Genomic DNA, 15,269 nt, shown 5'->3' on the forward strand with positions numbered 1-15,269 from the left:
CCTCTGCTGCTGCAGTTACAGACTGACACCGTTTGTAGAGCAAATTGCTTAGTTTTTTCCCCCACCTACTAAAAATGACAGTTACTATGTATAGTCCCACTAGGCAGAGACAGAAACAAAAGCGAGGGAGTTTGAAGGTAGTGTGTCTCCAGTAGGACATCCAGGCAGGTCTGGTATTTATGTCCGCTTTTATTTTAAGCATATTTTCTCTTGTCAAGTCACAGCCTTCAAATTCCCCTGTCAAACTACGCATTGTGTTTATATACGGATTCATTTTCGTTGGATGTGGAATGCCTATGACCGAGTGGAAGATCTCACGAGGTTTATTTTCAGTCGAATATTTGTGTCTATTTACGGAATCAGACCCCAGGCACACAACAATGCTGCCCCAATCAAGCGAAAACTCAGGGGGCAACTGGGTTTCTAAAGATAGTCCAGATTGTTGGCTCCTGAGGTCAGGAGAAGCATGTTGTCATTGAGAGCGTGGTCAGATCTGGGCCGCAGCAGGCACGGCTCGTCGAGGAGACACCTGATCCTTCACCCGTGTAACCAGATGGGAAGGCCCTGCAGTTCATACAAGCTGAGAAGATGTTCTACGAGGTGGCACTGATCGAGCTTACCTCTCTGCATGGTTCCACAGGCAAGTTCCTCCTCCGCTGCATAATGTGTGCATAATATACACATTATATACACGTAATATACAAATAATACACACATAATATACACAGTATTTACATAACAAACAGAATATACACGTAACATAAACACGGTCTAGGAAGCATTATAGTAACCACAGGGACAGAAAAATCCAGGATACCCATCAGGGAAATAAATTGTCATTAAATTACATTTACATTTAGTCATTTAGCAGACGCTCTTATCCAGTGCGACTTACAGTAAGTACAGGGACATTCTCCCCGAGGCAAGTAGGGTGAAGTGCCTTGCCCAAGGACACAACGTAATTTGGCACAGCCGGGAATCGAACTGGCAACCTTCAGATTACTAACCACTCAGCCACCTGACTCCCTCTAAATTACATTTTAAATATATATATATATATGATATATAGAACTCAGGTCTCAGCAGGGAGCCATCTAGAACATGCAGAACCCTGGGCGCTGAGGAACAGGTTGAAGACCACTGCTGTGGAGAACCTATAGAAGTCAATGCCTCACCAAGCCAATAGGGACCCATGATTGATCTGACCTCCGTCCATCTTTATGTTCTGTAAACACAGTCCAGCTCCGGTCGAGAGAGCTCTCAGCAGGGCCAGTCATCTATCAGCTCCTGGACGTCCCCCTCCCTGGCTGCCTCTGCTGAGGCAGCAGTCCACTGTAGCGTGGGCAGAGAGGTGGAGGAGGAGTTAGGGGCGAACACACGGAGAAGACGAATGGCCGGGCTTGGCATTATCTCATTAGGAGCTGTGTGGCGCCACGGAATACAGAGTCTCCTGAATCAGCACTCGGGCTGGATAGTTTGCCAGCACTCTCCTGAGACTACGCTGGCACCTGAAGCAGGGCAAAGGCCCTCCGTCTCTCTCCAGTCTCAGTTGAATCTTAGCTTAGTGACTAACAGCATTTTTCACTGTTACGACCCCACCCCCCCTCCCCCTATTCTCCCCTGGGGAGAATGTTTCTTCATTGCTCTCTATTCCATCAGCCAAAACCGTATTTTTTCCCCCCCAGTCTACTCTCATAGGGTGTCAGGAATGTGTGTGTGTGTGTGTTAGAAGTTGTGATTGTGTTTCAACCCGCTTATGTGTTGCGCATGTGTCAGTCAGTCCTGTAGTGGGTGTGGTAAGTTCTCCCATATCCACTCCCCTGCCACGACCTGCCTTTATCTGAGCTCTCTATCTTTAGTGTCCTGCTGTTCCCCATCCGGCCGGCTCCTCTCTGCAGTTCAGGCTCTGCTCACATCTCCGTAAGCCACGGGTGTGCCAGATCACCGGATCTCCAGCCTTTTGGATTCTATTTCTAGGCTGCCAAAAAAGACAGAACGACAGACAGAGAGACAGAGAGAAAGAGAGAGACAAGGCAGGGCTACGGTGGAGGCTAACTGACTGATTACATGCCGTGTGTGTGTGTGACAGGACCTCAGGAGGAGGCTATGCTGGGCTCGGCAGGAGGATGTGGCTCTCCAGAGGAGCTCTCAGACCAGGCCTCCCAGGCGCAGCACCTGGAGAGGTTAGCTCAGCTCTGCATCATGAGCAAACGGTATGTAACTCAGCTGGATTGGCGGACTTAGCTGCTGCGACTAGGGCTGTCAAGTGACCTAGAATCCCCTTGTGTGTGTGTGTGTGTGGGGGGGGGGGGGTGTATGTGTGTGCTTCTCTTGGATCAGTGATTATGGATTATTTAAGCTGATAGAAAAACATTTGTGTTTTTGTTTTCAGAATGGAATGTGTGTTCTGTTTAGGGTCTTATGACTCTGCTCTGATGTCGGTCATTAGCTGTCGGGTCAGAGCAGATTTGAAGCTGGATTCCTGTGAGAAAAACCTGTAAATACACCATATGAAAAGAAAAACATACACGGTAGATTGATGTCATGTAGCGCATAACACATAGTTCCTAACTTTTCAAATATTGCATGTGACGTCTTGCATGTTCTCAGAAGAAGGTCAATAATATTGATGTTATCTCTGTCTGTGTGTCATTCTGTTTTCCGGGGTGAAGTTGAGATTGTGAGGTTTAGGTGATGTTGTGTAGCCATCCCAAAATAGATAACTGGAGCAGTGGCCTGCTGAGTAGAAACCCTGTGGCCCCTGTCTTGTTTACAATAATCTCACGTCCTCCTATGACCTGAACACTCACAGTCAGGATGGAAATTTCCTCACCTAATAAACACAACAGGAAGTGTTTGGGACGGCTGCTTCCAAGCAAAGACTAGAGAGTTGAGTTTCCCTCCAGTGCGACAACAGTGTCTTTTTCTTGAAGTTTCAAGTGTTGTTACAGCACCTGGGTCTGGTTTCTTTCACTGCTAGGGTACGTTGTCAGGACACAGCATGCACACAAAAACAGATCAACACATAAGCCCTCGGTTGTCATTGGTCGGGAGATTTGAAGCATTTAACCTGATTGCTTGTGAGAGTGGCGGGGGCAGGTGGTTGCGTGTGCATTGGAAGGTGGTGGGATAAGGTGAGAAGGCTGGTTAATTTTGAATGAGATTGTGGAGATTGTTTATGACAGTACCCACTGGCTAGGATTTCGGAGCTAATGGGGACAAGGAGTTGGTTTCTGCTCTCTGATCATCTGTACCACCCTGCACTGCATCTGAGCTATTTAAAGGGTTCAGAAACTTGAGACACAATGAAAGTGTTAGACAATCATGACGACTATCTCTTAGGAGGGCAGAGTACTTCATACAGAGATACTTTCCTTGGGAAAGTGCTGTTGCATTTGAGCTTTCAATGTCAGACTTTTATTGCGTGTGCAGAAACAAGCCCACTTCTCTACTGAAAGACCACACATGCCTGGATCACTTTTGCAACAAAATGTTAAAACAACCAAGATTGAGATGTTTTACTTTACAGAAATCCGATCATTCTCTGAAACCAAAAGTCTTTCAGTATGGCTACATACCTCCTCCTGAGCCCGTTGGTGCCTCGAGAGATCCATGGCTCCATCACTAAGCGCAGCTCAACATGGCGACGAACACGTTTCTAAACGCATAGGTCATGTATTTTTCGCAAAAAGCGGCACGTCACATCCCAGGGTCCTCAGCGAGACATCTGCCAGTTTTCAACTTCGTACAGTGCCCGGTTGTCGAGATGATCGAGCCGCAGACACACACACAGATTCCTGCCTTCACAGCTAGATTACAAGAGGGGCATCACAGAGAGAGGATGAAAGGAATAAGAAGCAGTGAGAGTAGAGCAGATGGGGAAGACCTGCCCCCAGGGGCATCTCTATCACTGCTGGCGCCCCCCCCCCCCCCCCCCCCCCCCCCCCCCCCCACCTCGGCCTCAACCACACTCGGAAACAGGAAGCTGTCCCGGAGCAGGAAGTTGTCACGCTGCTTGAATCTTTCAGTGCTACGGTAGGAAGTCCATTCGCTTCTCTATCTGTGCCGATCGGATGTCCTCCGAGGACCGTCTAAAACCAGGCAAGCCGACACCTGGCCATTACTAATTAAAGGGAAGGTTTAGGAACAGCACAGCTGACATCTGTCACACTAAACAAGCCTTGCTCTGCATCTATGAACACACGTGTGGGTGACGGATGTGCTCGGGCGGTGCCGGCTCTGCCCGCAGGCGGATGTGGACAGCACATCCTCAGAGGCGCGCTGTGTCCAGGCGGGTTAACGCAGACCGAGGGTGTGTGAATGGAAGGGTACAAAGTAAACCGACCCGTGAGCGCCATGGAGGCAGGATGGAGGCCTTGGCAGCTGGCAGGGAAGGCAGGTTTCCACTGCTGCCTCAAGGCTGGCCCCCCGCCAGCGCCCGGGCCCTCAGCACACGCGTGCTTGAGTTTGTCATGCTGTTCTGATCCTAAACACTGAAATGGATCTGCTTACTTGACAAGACGGCATGCCCCACTAAGCTTGATTAAGGTCAGCCATTGTTGTTCCCTTTGAAAAAGACTTATTTGTGGGCTTAAATTAACTGAAGGTGCCAGGCCAGATTGATTTCGCTTCCGGGGCCAGACTGAATGGGATGCATTGCTTTTCTTTACTGCATATCTGATATTTGGAGGTAACATAGCACCCTTAGGAGGCATTAGGGACTGACAGGTTTTTATTCAGAGTATTCTCACTACAAAAGAATGTCTGTTATTTATGTACTTATGTTACTTATATATTCTAACAGTTTTCTCTTCTTCTTTCTTACTTTCCCAGACCTCACCTTGCGTTAGAGTACAGTGGAAAGGTATGTGCTGGGCCTTCAGTTGGCACTCATATGGTTAAACATCATAGAGACCAACTTTGTGGGAGCCTTTTCAAATTCTTGAAAATAGCGGTTGTATTATTCATGTGTCATTAGCTTTTATCAAAACGACAAGAGGGGGATTTGAACCTAAACCCTCTAGTTCAGTGGGTAAACATTCTACTAAGCTGCTATCTTGGGGTTAACTGGCTTACCATGGTCTGTGTGTTCCCCAGGCGACTAAAATACACCAGAAGGCTTTTGGGAACGATCACCCCATCACAGCCAGGAGCCTGGAGTTGCTAGCCACAGTCTATGCCGAGATCGGAAAGACTGAATACTCAGGTAAGAAGAGCTCCGTTAGCGGACGACACCGCGATAACCCCTCCAAAATGGAAAAATACATGAATTACTTCAAAGTATAAATATACCTGGTTGAGTGTTTCACTAAGCACTGCGTTGTGACAGCTCAGACTGTAAACAGACGAGGAAGAGTTTACAATGTTGACATTATGACAGGACCTTGTGTTCACCGCTGAACGTAGACTGCACCTTGTCACAGCGTTTACACAAGGCTCTCTTCCTAGGCATGACAAACCGGAACAGTGCTGTTTAAGCCCCAGTACCACGTAACCGCTTTGCTTCAGAGCACACGCGGCCGTGTAAGTGGCTTACAGCACTCCCGCTAGCACATGTAAAATGTCAGTTTAAGGAAATGTTCAATTAAGAAACAGCCGTTGTACCGTTGGCCGTCCAAAGTGGTTTTGTGCACCGCAGACGGGGTTCAACAAACGAGGAGTTTTTGTTAGGCTACTCTCGACAGTTTGAGGCCACTATGTTCGAGGTTTGCTGGTGCTAAGAAAAAGACCCAGTCTTGTTTCATTTACGAAACTTCGCATTTTTCACGAAGACAGGTTTGCTGTATAAGGCATTAACTTAAATGCACCCTAAATGGTGAGTCAGCTGCCGGATGGTGTGTAGCCAGCATGAAGGATGGCCTCGCAGCGTACAGTACAGGGGCGTCATTAGACCCTTTTTACTGGGGCACGTACCCCAGTATAAATCTGCTGTGCCCCAGTAAAATCAACCTTGCGTCCCTGAACTGTTCTATAGTGGGTTAAGCAAGGGGAGTTTTTTTTTTAATCCGAGAAGTGTATTGTGCGCAGCAATCTTGTGGCCCAGTAGAACTTTATGTCTAACAGTACCTGGCTGTGCATTTTAGATGACCTTCTGGGACAAGTCCACGGCAAAACAAATACTTACAAGTTCAGAGAACAGCTGAAGCACAAATACATTTATTTTTGCTGTGGAGGTTATTGCATATTGCGCCTGTGCTTCTGTTAGCTATTTCAGTAACCTTTATCACTAAGGCTGACTCCTCTACGGCGTCCGGGAAAATAGCTTTGGCGGAGTCGTTTGCTCTCCACAGCTCACTGCTTGAGACAGTCAGTCTGGAAGTTATCATGTCACAGCTATCAGCTTGTGTTGCCCTGCATTTACACTCCTAAAATCGAATCATTTGCTTTTACTAAATAAGATAACATATTTGTTCAGTCAGTTCGTTAAGCCTTCGGTGATTAGGTTACACAGTGCATCTTGCATTGTCTTCTGCCTTGAGCACATCACTCTGTAGTGATAGGGTTAGTTGGGATGTTTGAGTGCACACTCTGTTTTGCATGTTTCAGTGCCTTATCAAGGCCCAACTGGAGCAGCAACAGTAACCATCAGTGCTGTGTGAGGTTCCACGTTCCAGGCCTCCTGCTGGTCATGGTTCTCCCTGGGTTCTCAAGGTTCTCTCTCACGGTCCTCCTTATCCTAGACTCTCTGGGCCAGTGTGTGTCTGCCCTGTCCAAGAGGTTTACGGCTGCAGAGTCCTTCAGAGACACCCTGAACGGGCTGCCCCACGCCCACACCCACTGCCACCGGGAGAAACGCTCTGAGCTGCGGAACAGAAAGGAAGTACACCAACAGGAGGACTCCTCCAACCTCCAGGTGATTATGGACAACTGCCAAGAGGAGAGCTGCCTGCAAACGTAGTATGCATGTGATATCACGTGACATGTATCGTAATATTTGTTATCTATAATTTATATGATTGGGTAACTGCTCTGTGGTGACTCTGTTGTAGTATAGTTGAACAGAAGACAGTACTGTACATACTACTGTACAGTGAAACTGAGTAGCAATCCGAATGGAGCATTCACACAACTCAAACAGCAACAGAAAATAGGAAGAAAAAAAAACGATCGAATTTCAAACCAGTCATATTTGTAAAATGCTGATCATATAAATAGAATATGTCTAAAATGGAGTGTTGTAGGTGCCTGAGCGGGAGTGAAAGGGGGTAGGGTGATACAGCAGGAGAAAAAAACAGTTTGGTGAAGCTGCTCCTGCGATGGCTCTGGAGCAGGCTCAAACTGCGCGGTGTGTGTTCCTCTCCCCAGCCCGCCGGCAGCAAGACCCCCACCTCCATCCTGAAGAGGCCGGGGCCAGGGTCCGACACCGAGGCCGTCCACAGGCGGAAAGGCGAGCGGCGGGTTCGCTTCAGAGAGCCTGAGACCACGGTGCACGGTGAGAGACTGATGGGATGAGGAGCTTGTAAGGACAGGGGAGGTGCCTGGGGCCAGGTTTACTGTTAGAGGGGCCATTTACATCAAACATTGCTGTTGTGATATAGTTTTATTCACTGCATTGCAGGCATGTTTTGCCTGTTATATTTTTGCAACATATATTATTTGTAATTATTCAGGGACTCCATTTAAGGGGGCTACAAGGGGGTCCAAGCTTGTTGTAACAGGGGCACTGCCCCCCCCCCCCCCCCCCCATAACTGCCCCTGTGGAGGGACTTGTACTGTACCCGTAGTTTGAGTCTTGTGGGTGCGTGAGAGAGAAGATGAGGTGTGTCTGCGCTGCCTGTAGAGGAGTGCTGCCCTCTAGGTGTGTACTTATGTATGTTTATGGGAGTCAGGTAGAGTCAGGTGGCTGAGCGGTGAGGGAGTCGGGCTAGTAATCCGAAGGTTGCCAGTTCGATTCCCGGTCATGCCAACTGACGTTGTGTCCTTGGGCAAGGCACTTCACCCTACTTGCCTCGGGGGAATGTCCCTGTACTTACTGTAAGTCGCTCTGGATAAGAGCGTCTGCTAAATGCCTAAATGTAAATGTTTATTAGAAGGATAAGCCCCTTGTGGTTTGGTCGTTTTTCAAGGGACTCCTTGACACCGATACACAGAAAATGTAGTACATAAGGCAAAACAATATAAATACACTTCCAGAGACAGCAGCTGTCCTGGGTCTAGCCACTCTCTCATCCAATGATTCGTTGGGAAGTCAGGTGGCTGAGCGGTTAGGGAATCGGGCTATTAATCAGAAGGTTGCCAGTTCAATTCCTGGCCGTACGAATTGACGTTATGTCCTTGGGCAAGGCACTTCACCCTACTTGCCTCGGGGGAATGTCCCTGTACTTACTGTAAGTCGCACTGGATAAGAGCGTCTGCTAAATGACTAAATGTAAATGTAAATATGGGAGTGTTAAGGCCGCTTTAACATCGGACAGCCTGTTTTCCCTCTCGCTTCACACCTAGTTTACCCGTCACCTGTTCGGCTCATGGATGGCTCAGCACATTTAACGCAGAGCTCAACCACATCAGGTTGCTATTTAACAAGATTCACACTTACCTGGAAAGAAGCGTGACTGAATCCACCTGGGAGGTTGTTTACACTGTACAGTCGATCATTAGCTAAATAAAGTGATCTGTTTTGTGTTGGTCCCCAGCATATGACACATCACAAGCCCGCTCCCACCTGGCCCTGTTTACCTGCCTGTTCCTGATGATGTCACTGCTGGGCGTGGCGCTGTACTGCACGGATCGCCGGCGGCCTCAGCGCATGTGTGAGGACCTGGAGGCCTCTCTGGCGGTCTACCTGCTGAAGGCCAAGCAGCTGGTCTGGGCCTGCTGGGGCTGGCTCACCATGCAGTGACGGGAACCAGCCGCCAGGAAGGACAGGGAGCAAGATCTCCACGCTCTCTGCATCCGCCCGGACGCTCCCGGAACAGCTCAGTCCACCGCCCCCTTGCTGAAACTCTTTCTATGGCCATGGGATGGGCTCCCTTACTGTTAATCTCACACGAGTAGGAAGAGCCTCGTAATCCCAGAGATAATGTAGCTTCGATGCTTGTATGTATATGTACCTGGGGGGAGGGGGGGCTCGTTCAGTTCGGTTGGTATATTTTGCACATTTGCAAAGCTAAAGCTCACTGGTTATGCTCACTTAACTGCTACGGTCATTTGCCTTTTTTGATTATCGGCACACATTTATTGTACGTGTGTGAATGTTTCCATGGAATGCAAATATTTATTTTATTACAAAACTATAACATTTTGTGTACATTGAATATTTACACGGATATGAATGTGTATATATGGTAAGGTCTACAACAATATTAAGGTATATTAAGTCTATCAATATTCAGCCTTGTTATTGCACATTTTTGAATGTCGGGACCTCTAACATTGTTTGGATTCGGCACTGAACACCTTAACTGTCCTACGTGAGGATTGCGGGATGAGTTAAGCACAAACGGGATTTCCTTTTGAAAAGGAATCCATGAAAAAGAACGACAGTGTATACTTCACTGTGCCAGGTCGAAATTGAATATTTATACGAATGAAGTCATCTTTCTTTTACGTACTACATGCTCTGTGGTCTATCCACCTTTAGTCAGTGGACGCTCAGTTGGATCAAAGATGACAACATCTTCAGCACAATACTGTTGTATAAATTCCCCATGTCATTATTTATAATCTAAATTAACGTGCTCAGAATGAGTGCTTATGCCAGTGTTCATCCTAAATGTTAAAATGCCACAACTAATATCCTTCATCTTCAAATGTTATCTATTCTTATAAACTGTAAACAGCAGATACACAAATATCTAATACTTTTCTTTCCTGTACATTGAATTTTATAAGGATTTTGTTACCTGTTACATTTCTATTTCAACTACTAGTCTGTTTCAACTTCTGCAGAATTCAGGTTTTTAATCTTGATGTCAAATGCTTGTTCAGCTGTAGATACGAAGGGGGTTGCATGGTGAAGGATGTACTGTAGATGAGGTGGATGGATTGGCGTGGTTAGAGGCCAAACGCAGCAGCATAACTGAACACTAGCATCACTGTGAGACTTGCGGTAATTGGCACAAATCTAATTTAGAAAACACAAGTCTCCTGAAAATGGGTCACGCTTCAAAGGGCTTCATTGGTGCATGTCACAGACTTTTAAATTTGAGCAATAAGACACCACACAATTTATTTTCCCAATAATAAGTTATTCTTTATATAACAGGTTTCAGGGAACACAACTATAGGAAATGATAAGGTGCGAGAAGTCTTACGTTTGAAGCTCTTTGCAATATGGTTCAACCAATGCCTGAAAAGATGAGGTATGTCTAATCTCGAGGGCTTCCACTTAACTGTCAGACTAAGCCATCCTCAGCAACAAGAACACCTGGGGAAATATTGCCTGTGTGCACATTTTGGTTTGTAGCTGCATTTCATGTCTGGCAATGTGTTTGTGGTCACTTTGAAAAAAGTGCCTTTTGGAAGGTTTTCTTGGTTCCTATCTTTTATATGATTTGAATGAATACAAATAAAACTTGTCATTGCATACTGTACCAAAGCCAGAGAACGTGGTGGCAGGCTTTTATTGCCACTACCCAGCATGCTCTGTACCGCTTGTACTCTATACTGGATGTTTAGACTAAGAAGGGCCAGACCGGAGGTGAAATGAACTTCTGACTTCTGGTAATCTCACTTCACAACTCTGTCCTTTGAAAATAGAAAGTTCATTGATTGACCATGTGCATCATACAAAGCCTACGTAATACCTTACAAAAAACACTTGTTTGGTGCAGATTTAGTACTCTGCAAAAGCACACATACACAGCATGCAATAAAGCCGTCTTAACTGAAGCAACGCTACCCAGCCCACAGGGTATCTGTGTTCAGAGTACACAACCAGGAAGCTTGTCCCAGAAACATATTATTCATGATATAATACTCCAGTAGATCAAACCCTAACCCTACTCACTGCATGCACACAGCCCATGCTAAACCAAAGCACAAAGACATGAAGAGCCATGTAAACTGTCCTTCCAACCTCCCTGTCTGCTTGAGTCACCAGAATCATGCTGCTAAATGTGGAGCCTCGCTCCCGGTGGAGGAAGAAAGGCCTAATGCATCACTTACATCCTCCTTATTAAATGTCTGTATATTCTCTCTGCTCATGCACGTCTTAACGTGCGCCTAGAAGCAGATGACGCGTCAGCAGTAATTAGTTTGCGTTTAGATTAACACAGGAAGCAAGTGGACAAGCGTATTGAATCTGCCGCAGAATATCACTGACTTGTTCACCCTTTCAGAAGTTCACCGCCCACAGCGACGTTTTAAAAAGGATGCCAGTCAAGTACGGTGAGATGTAACCCAAAGGCATGAAAGGAATCCTATAAATTATATATATATATATACTTGTGAGTCAGAACCCATTGATTTGATTGTATGAATAGACAGGGTCTGGTCACTCTACAGTGGCAGGCAGGGCTAGCGAATATACTGAAGTCAGTAACTAGTGTTTCTGTGGGTGCCCATATGTGTGTGTGCGTGTGTGTGTGTGGATTTGTGCGTGTGTGCATATGTCCAAGTGAGTGTGTGCGTGTGTGGATGTGTGGCTGTGTGCATACGTGTGTGTGTGTGTGCATGTGTGTGTTCTCAGTGCTCTATATCAGGCCCTTCTTCCGGTCCCTGCCGTCGGAGCCTCGGCGCGAGGATCGCCCCAGGAGCAGTTCTTTCTCGTGGATCAGGCTGTCCAGAAGATCCTCCTGTCTGTAGTTGTGGTAGACCTTGAGGAAGGCCATCACCGCGATGCCCAGCCATGCCAGCCAGCACGCCCACAACCCAAACTGGAGGCACACAGAGAAGTATCTAGAATCCCATCTCAGTCTCCCATCTTTACACTGTAGTTAACATCAGGGCCTTAGGGTTCATTATACTTTTGGAAAAATGACAAATCTGTCGCCTCTTTATGAAGAAAATCATATTTAACGTCCGCATTCTTGGTTATATACAATATACATGTAAAGTTGTCCTACCCACATCTGAAAGCAAACCTACACCCTTGGTTAAAAGACCATCAGTTCCAGTCATACCTGAGCAATAGCAAACTGGTCATAGAAGGCAGAGTTATCCAACCCCAGCTCCAGATCCGTGTCCTGAAGGTCCTCACAGCTGCAACAAACAAACAAACATGTTATGTAAAGCTGTCTTTCAGCTACAGGCGATGTATGGTGGCGCCCTGACCACAGTAGCCCAGACAGGGTCAAAGGGTACTGTGGTTCTGAGATGGTGAGCAGGTCATGTGACCAGGTCATGTGACCGGGCTCACCTGCTGGGCATGCTGCCCCCTTCTGTGACAGCGTCACACCACAGGTTGAATCCCACACTGATGATGGTGCTGGACAGGAAGACCATGAACACCATCAGAGAGCTGATGAGCAGGTTCAGGAAGGCATTGAAGATGGAACTGCAGAGAGGGAGAGTGGAAGAGAGAGAGAGAGAGAGAGGGGAAGGGAAAGAGATGGTTTGTAAGAGAACTTGATGGTTTACTGTTGTGCTAATTGGAAAAAGGCAAATTGATAGTTGTTCTATAGATACTCCTATGATAACCAGTTCCACGACTGTAAGGCAGGATGTTCATAGGCCAATTGCTGTACAAAAATAATTGGAAAAACATTTGTCTCAATTCAGAAGTATCTCTACAAAACTAAATGAAAAACAGTGGATCATTTGCAATGGGCATCCTATATGTGAACTGCATCACATTGCATTCGGATCCTCAGGCTGGTATGACTGGCATATTGATTTAGAGTGGCTGAATGAGGCTGAATGTGTTATTGTAACCAATGGATTCTCTTCTGCCAGGCCTTTCTGCAGCAAATCTAGCCTACTGCATAAAAATAAACTAAATGAACCGAATGTATTTGTACTATTTTTATCGGTGCAGCAGGCAGGCTACAGACTGGCGGGGATTCAGGAGTGCGTGCACATGAACTACCGTACATATGTCTGCATGCATCTCTTAGCAATGCGATCCTGTAAAACAAGAACAAGCAAATAATGTTTCAGAACAACCACAAGTGAAACGGCACTCACTCGTCGTGCCCTTTGCAAAGAAAGAAAAGCAGTCTCCACGCCTGCACTGCAGACACGACAAGGGAAGCTATCCCGACAAAAGTGATGAAACTGCATGAGGACTCCCGTCCCCACTCCTCAACGATGAAGCGCTGTTTCGATACTGTGATATTTTCATTCTGCCACATTCCATGCGTGAAAAGCAAACATTTTCCCCGAAAATCTTCCGTATTTTCGGAGAGAGGCACAACGGAAATGAAACTGAACACAAAAGCAAAAAAATAGAGGATACATTGCGCGAATATTAAATTATCGAGGGCCATCTTTCCATCTCCAGTCTCAGCGCTGCGACCAATTTAAACGGCGCCTGCGCAGTGGACACTTTGACGCTGCGTAGGCGCAGCATCATGCACCACCGCTGTATCTCAGATAATTGAATTGATGTGGAATTGTATGCTGGACTGGTATAATATGAAATTGGGTTGTTGCCTTGGTTACTATATAAATTAATATTTTGAGAAGCATTATCTGTGTGATATCATTTATAACTCACTCTTTATCTCACACACGCAAACACACACACACGCGCGTTCACGTAAGAGTAATAGCGTCATGATACAGGGTGACAGTTCTCAAGGAGAGGCAGGTACTTGTCAGACTAATCTGTGGCGCTTCAGAGGGTCCATCTGGTGTACAGTAGACAGGTACCTCCCTCTGGCTCCCTTCCTTCCCCAACACGCCCCCCACCGCACAGACAGCGCCCTCCAGTGGGAATGCTAACGGTCTGTCCCTGCACCTTCAACCTTCCTTTACGTTGGACCTTAATCATCACGTCTTGACCTTGATGAGGAAATGCCGCTTAAAAAGGTCGTCCTCATCTGTGTAAAAACCGCTTGGCATTGCCTTATTAGACTGCATTCTATCAATGCTTTTAGCAATCTTGATTTGAATGTGCATCAGAGCAAGGTTAAAGACATTCATTTTGTAAATGATGGGGGGACAGAGATGAAAAAGCAATAAAAAAAATACTTTATAGGTGTCAGGAAGGGGCTCCGATGGAGAAATATCATATATGCGCAAGTATTAATCTTTTAGTTTTCTACCGCTTCCTTGCAGCCACTCAGACAAGTATTTATGCCAGCAGTTTACCAACATCAGGCGGCCATTTGTATCCATCACGGCCGGGCCGCTTTTAAAGCCTCGCCATCCATGCCGGTGATTTATGTGTCATTTAGCTGCATCTCAGAGTCCCGATTTCCATTATTGTTATCATTTCTCAGATTAGTGTGAGTTATTGTGTGTGTGTGTGGTCAGAAAATGAATTTCATTCTGAGGTGTTGTGTCCAGGTGGTGTTTTCTCTTTCATGCCTTGTCAGAAGTTTACCATTTCAATTTCTGTAAAATATCTTTATTATTTTGAGTAACATTATTTTAATTTGTATTTGCCTCAGTGATTCACTTGTGTACAGTATGAGGAGGATGCTGAATATTTTTCATTACATAAGTATCTTCGTCAAATGTTCTGGAGTAGCATTCGGCTAAATTACTTGCTGCCCAATCAAATGCGGGAGTCTGTTCCCAGGCTGTTCCTCACCTGGTGAGGTCATGCTGGGAGGCCCTGAATGACCAGAGGGTATACCTCACCTTCAACCCAAGAGATCCACACACACACACTCACACACACGCTCACAGTCCACTAACGCACCTGAATAATGCAATGTGTTGGCTCGTAGACAGGGACCCTGGGGAGACCAAGCAAGTGTGTCAAGCTGAAATGTGTGTTAAGTTATTCAGCCTCAAATATGAGAGAGCTGGGGAGGAGGGAGGAAGAGAGAGAGAGGGGGGGGGGAGGAGTAGTGGTGGGAGGGAGGGAGGGGCAGGAAGGAGGAAAGAGAGAGGGGGGAAGGGAGAGAGGGGGGGGAGGGGTAGGAAGGAGGGAGGGGCAGGAGGGAGGAAAGACAGAGGGGGGAAGGGAGAGAGGGGGGGAGGGGTAGGAAGGAGGGAGGGGCAGGAGGGAGGAAAGAGAGAGGGGGGAAGGGAGAGAGAGGGGGGGTAGGAGGGAGGGAGGGGCAGGAGGGAGGAAAGAGAGAGAGAGAGAGGGGGGGAGAGAGAGAGAGAGGGGGGAGGGGTAGAAGGAGTGGTGGGAGGGAGAGGGGGAGAGCTGGACAAGAGGAAGGCTGCCAATCCAAATGCTGTCCCAGGGCTCTGCTGTACCAACGCAGGGA

At 46.9% G+C, this 15,269-nt stretch overlaps 2 protein-coding genes across 3 annotated transcripts; one reads left to right on the plus strand and one right to left on the minus strand.

Moving 5' to 3' along the window:
• Positions 1-1,197: 1,197 nt before the first annotated feature.
• Positions 1,198-10,187, plus strand: c9h14orf180 (chromosome 9 C14orf180 homolog). 2 transcript variants are annotated; one of them, XM_067243550.1, is made up of 7 exons: positions 1,198-1,920; positions 2,090-2,213; positions 4,834-4,864; positions 5,098-5,206; positions 6,681-6,853; positions 7,306-7,432; positions 8,634-10,187. In XM_067243550.1, the coding sequence occupies exons 2-7, from the start codon at positions 2,107-2,109 to the stop codon at positions 8,837-8,839; spliced, it is 753 nt and encodes a 250-aa protein (XP_067099651.1). In that variant the 5' UTR covers positions 1,198-1,920; positions 2,090-2,106; the 3' UTR covers positions 8,840-10,187. The 2 variants fall into 2 exon arrangements, with proteins under 2 accessions (XP_067099651.1, XP_067099650.1); XM_067243549.1 differs by having other exon boundaries at positions 1,199-2,213.
• A 429-nt stretch (positions 10,188-10,616) lies between these two features.
• Positions 10,617-13,382, minus strand: LOC136949300 (transmembrane protein 179). The gene is made up of 4 exons (XM_067243551.1): positions 13,066-13,382; positions 12,299-12,436; positions 12,063-12,141; positions 10,617-11,816 (listed from the first exon to the last, which is right to left on the minus strand). The coding sequence occupies exons 1-4, from the start codon at positions 13,365-13,367 to the stop codon at positions 11,634-11,636; spliced, it is 702 nt and encodes a 233-aa protein (XP_067099652.1). The 5' UTR covers positions 13,368-13,382; the 3' UTR covers positions 10,617-11,633.
• Between the last annotated feature and the right edge of the window lie 1,887 nt (positions 13,383-15,269).

The sequence above is a fragment of the Osmerus mordax genome, chromosome 9 (assembly GCF_038355195.1).
Source record: "Osmerus mordax isolate fOsmMor3 chromosome 9, fOsmMor3.pri, whole genome shotgun sequence".
In the NCBI taxonomy this organism is placed as follows: domain Eukaryota; kingdom Metazoa; phylum Chordata; class Actinopteri; order Osmeriformes; family Osmeridae; genus Osmerus; species Osmerus mordax.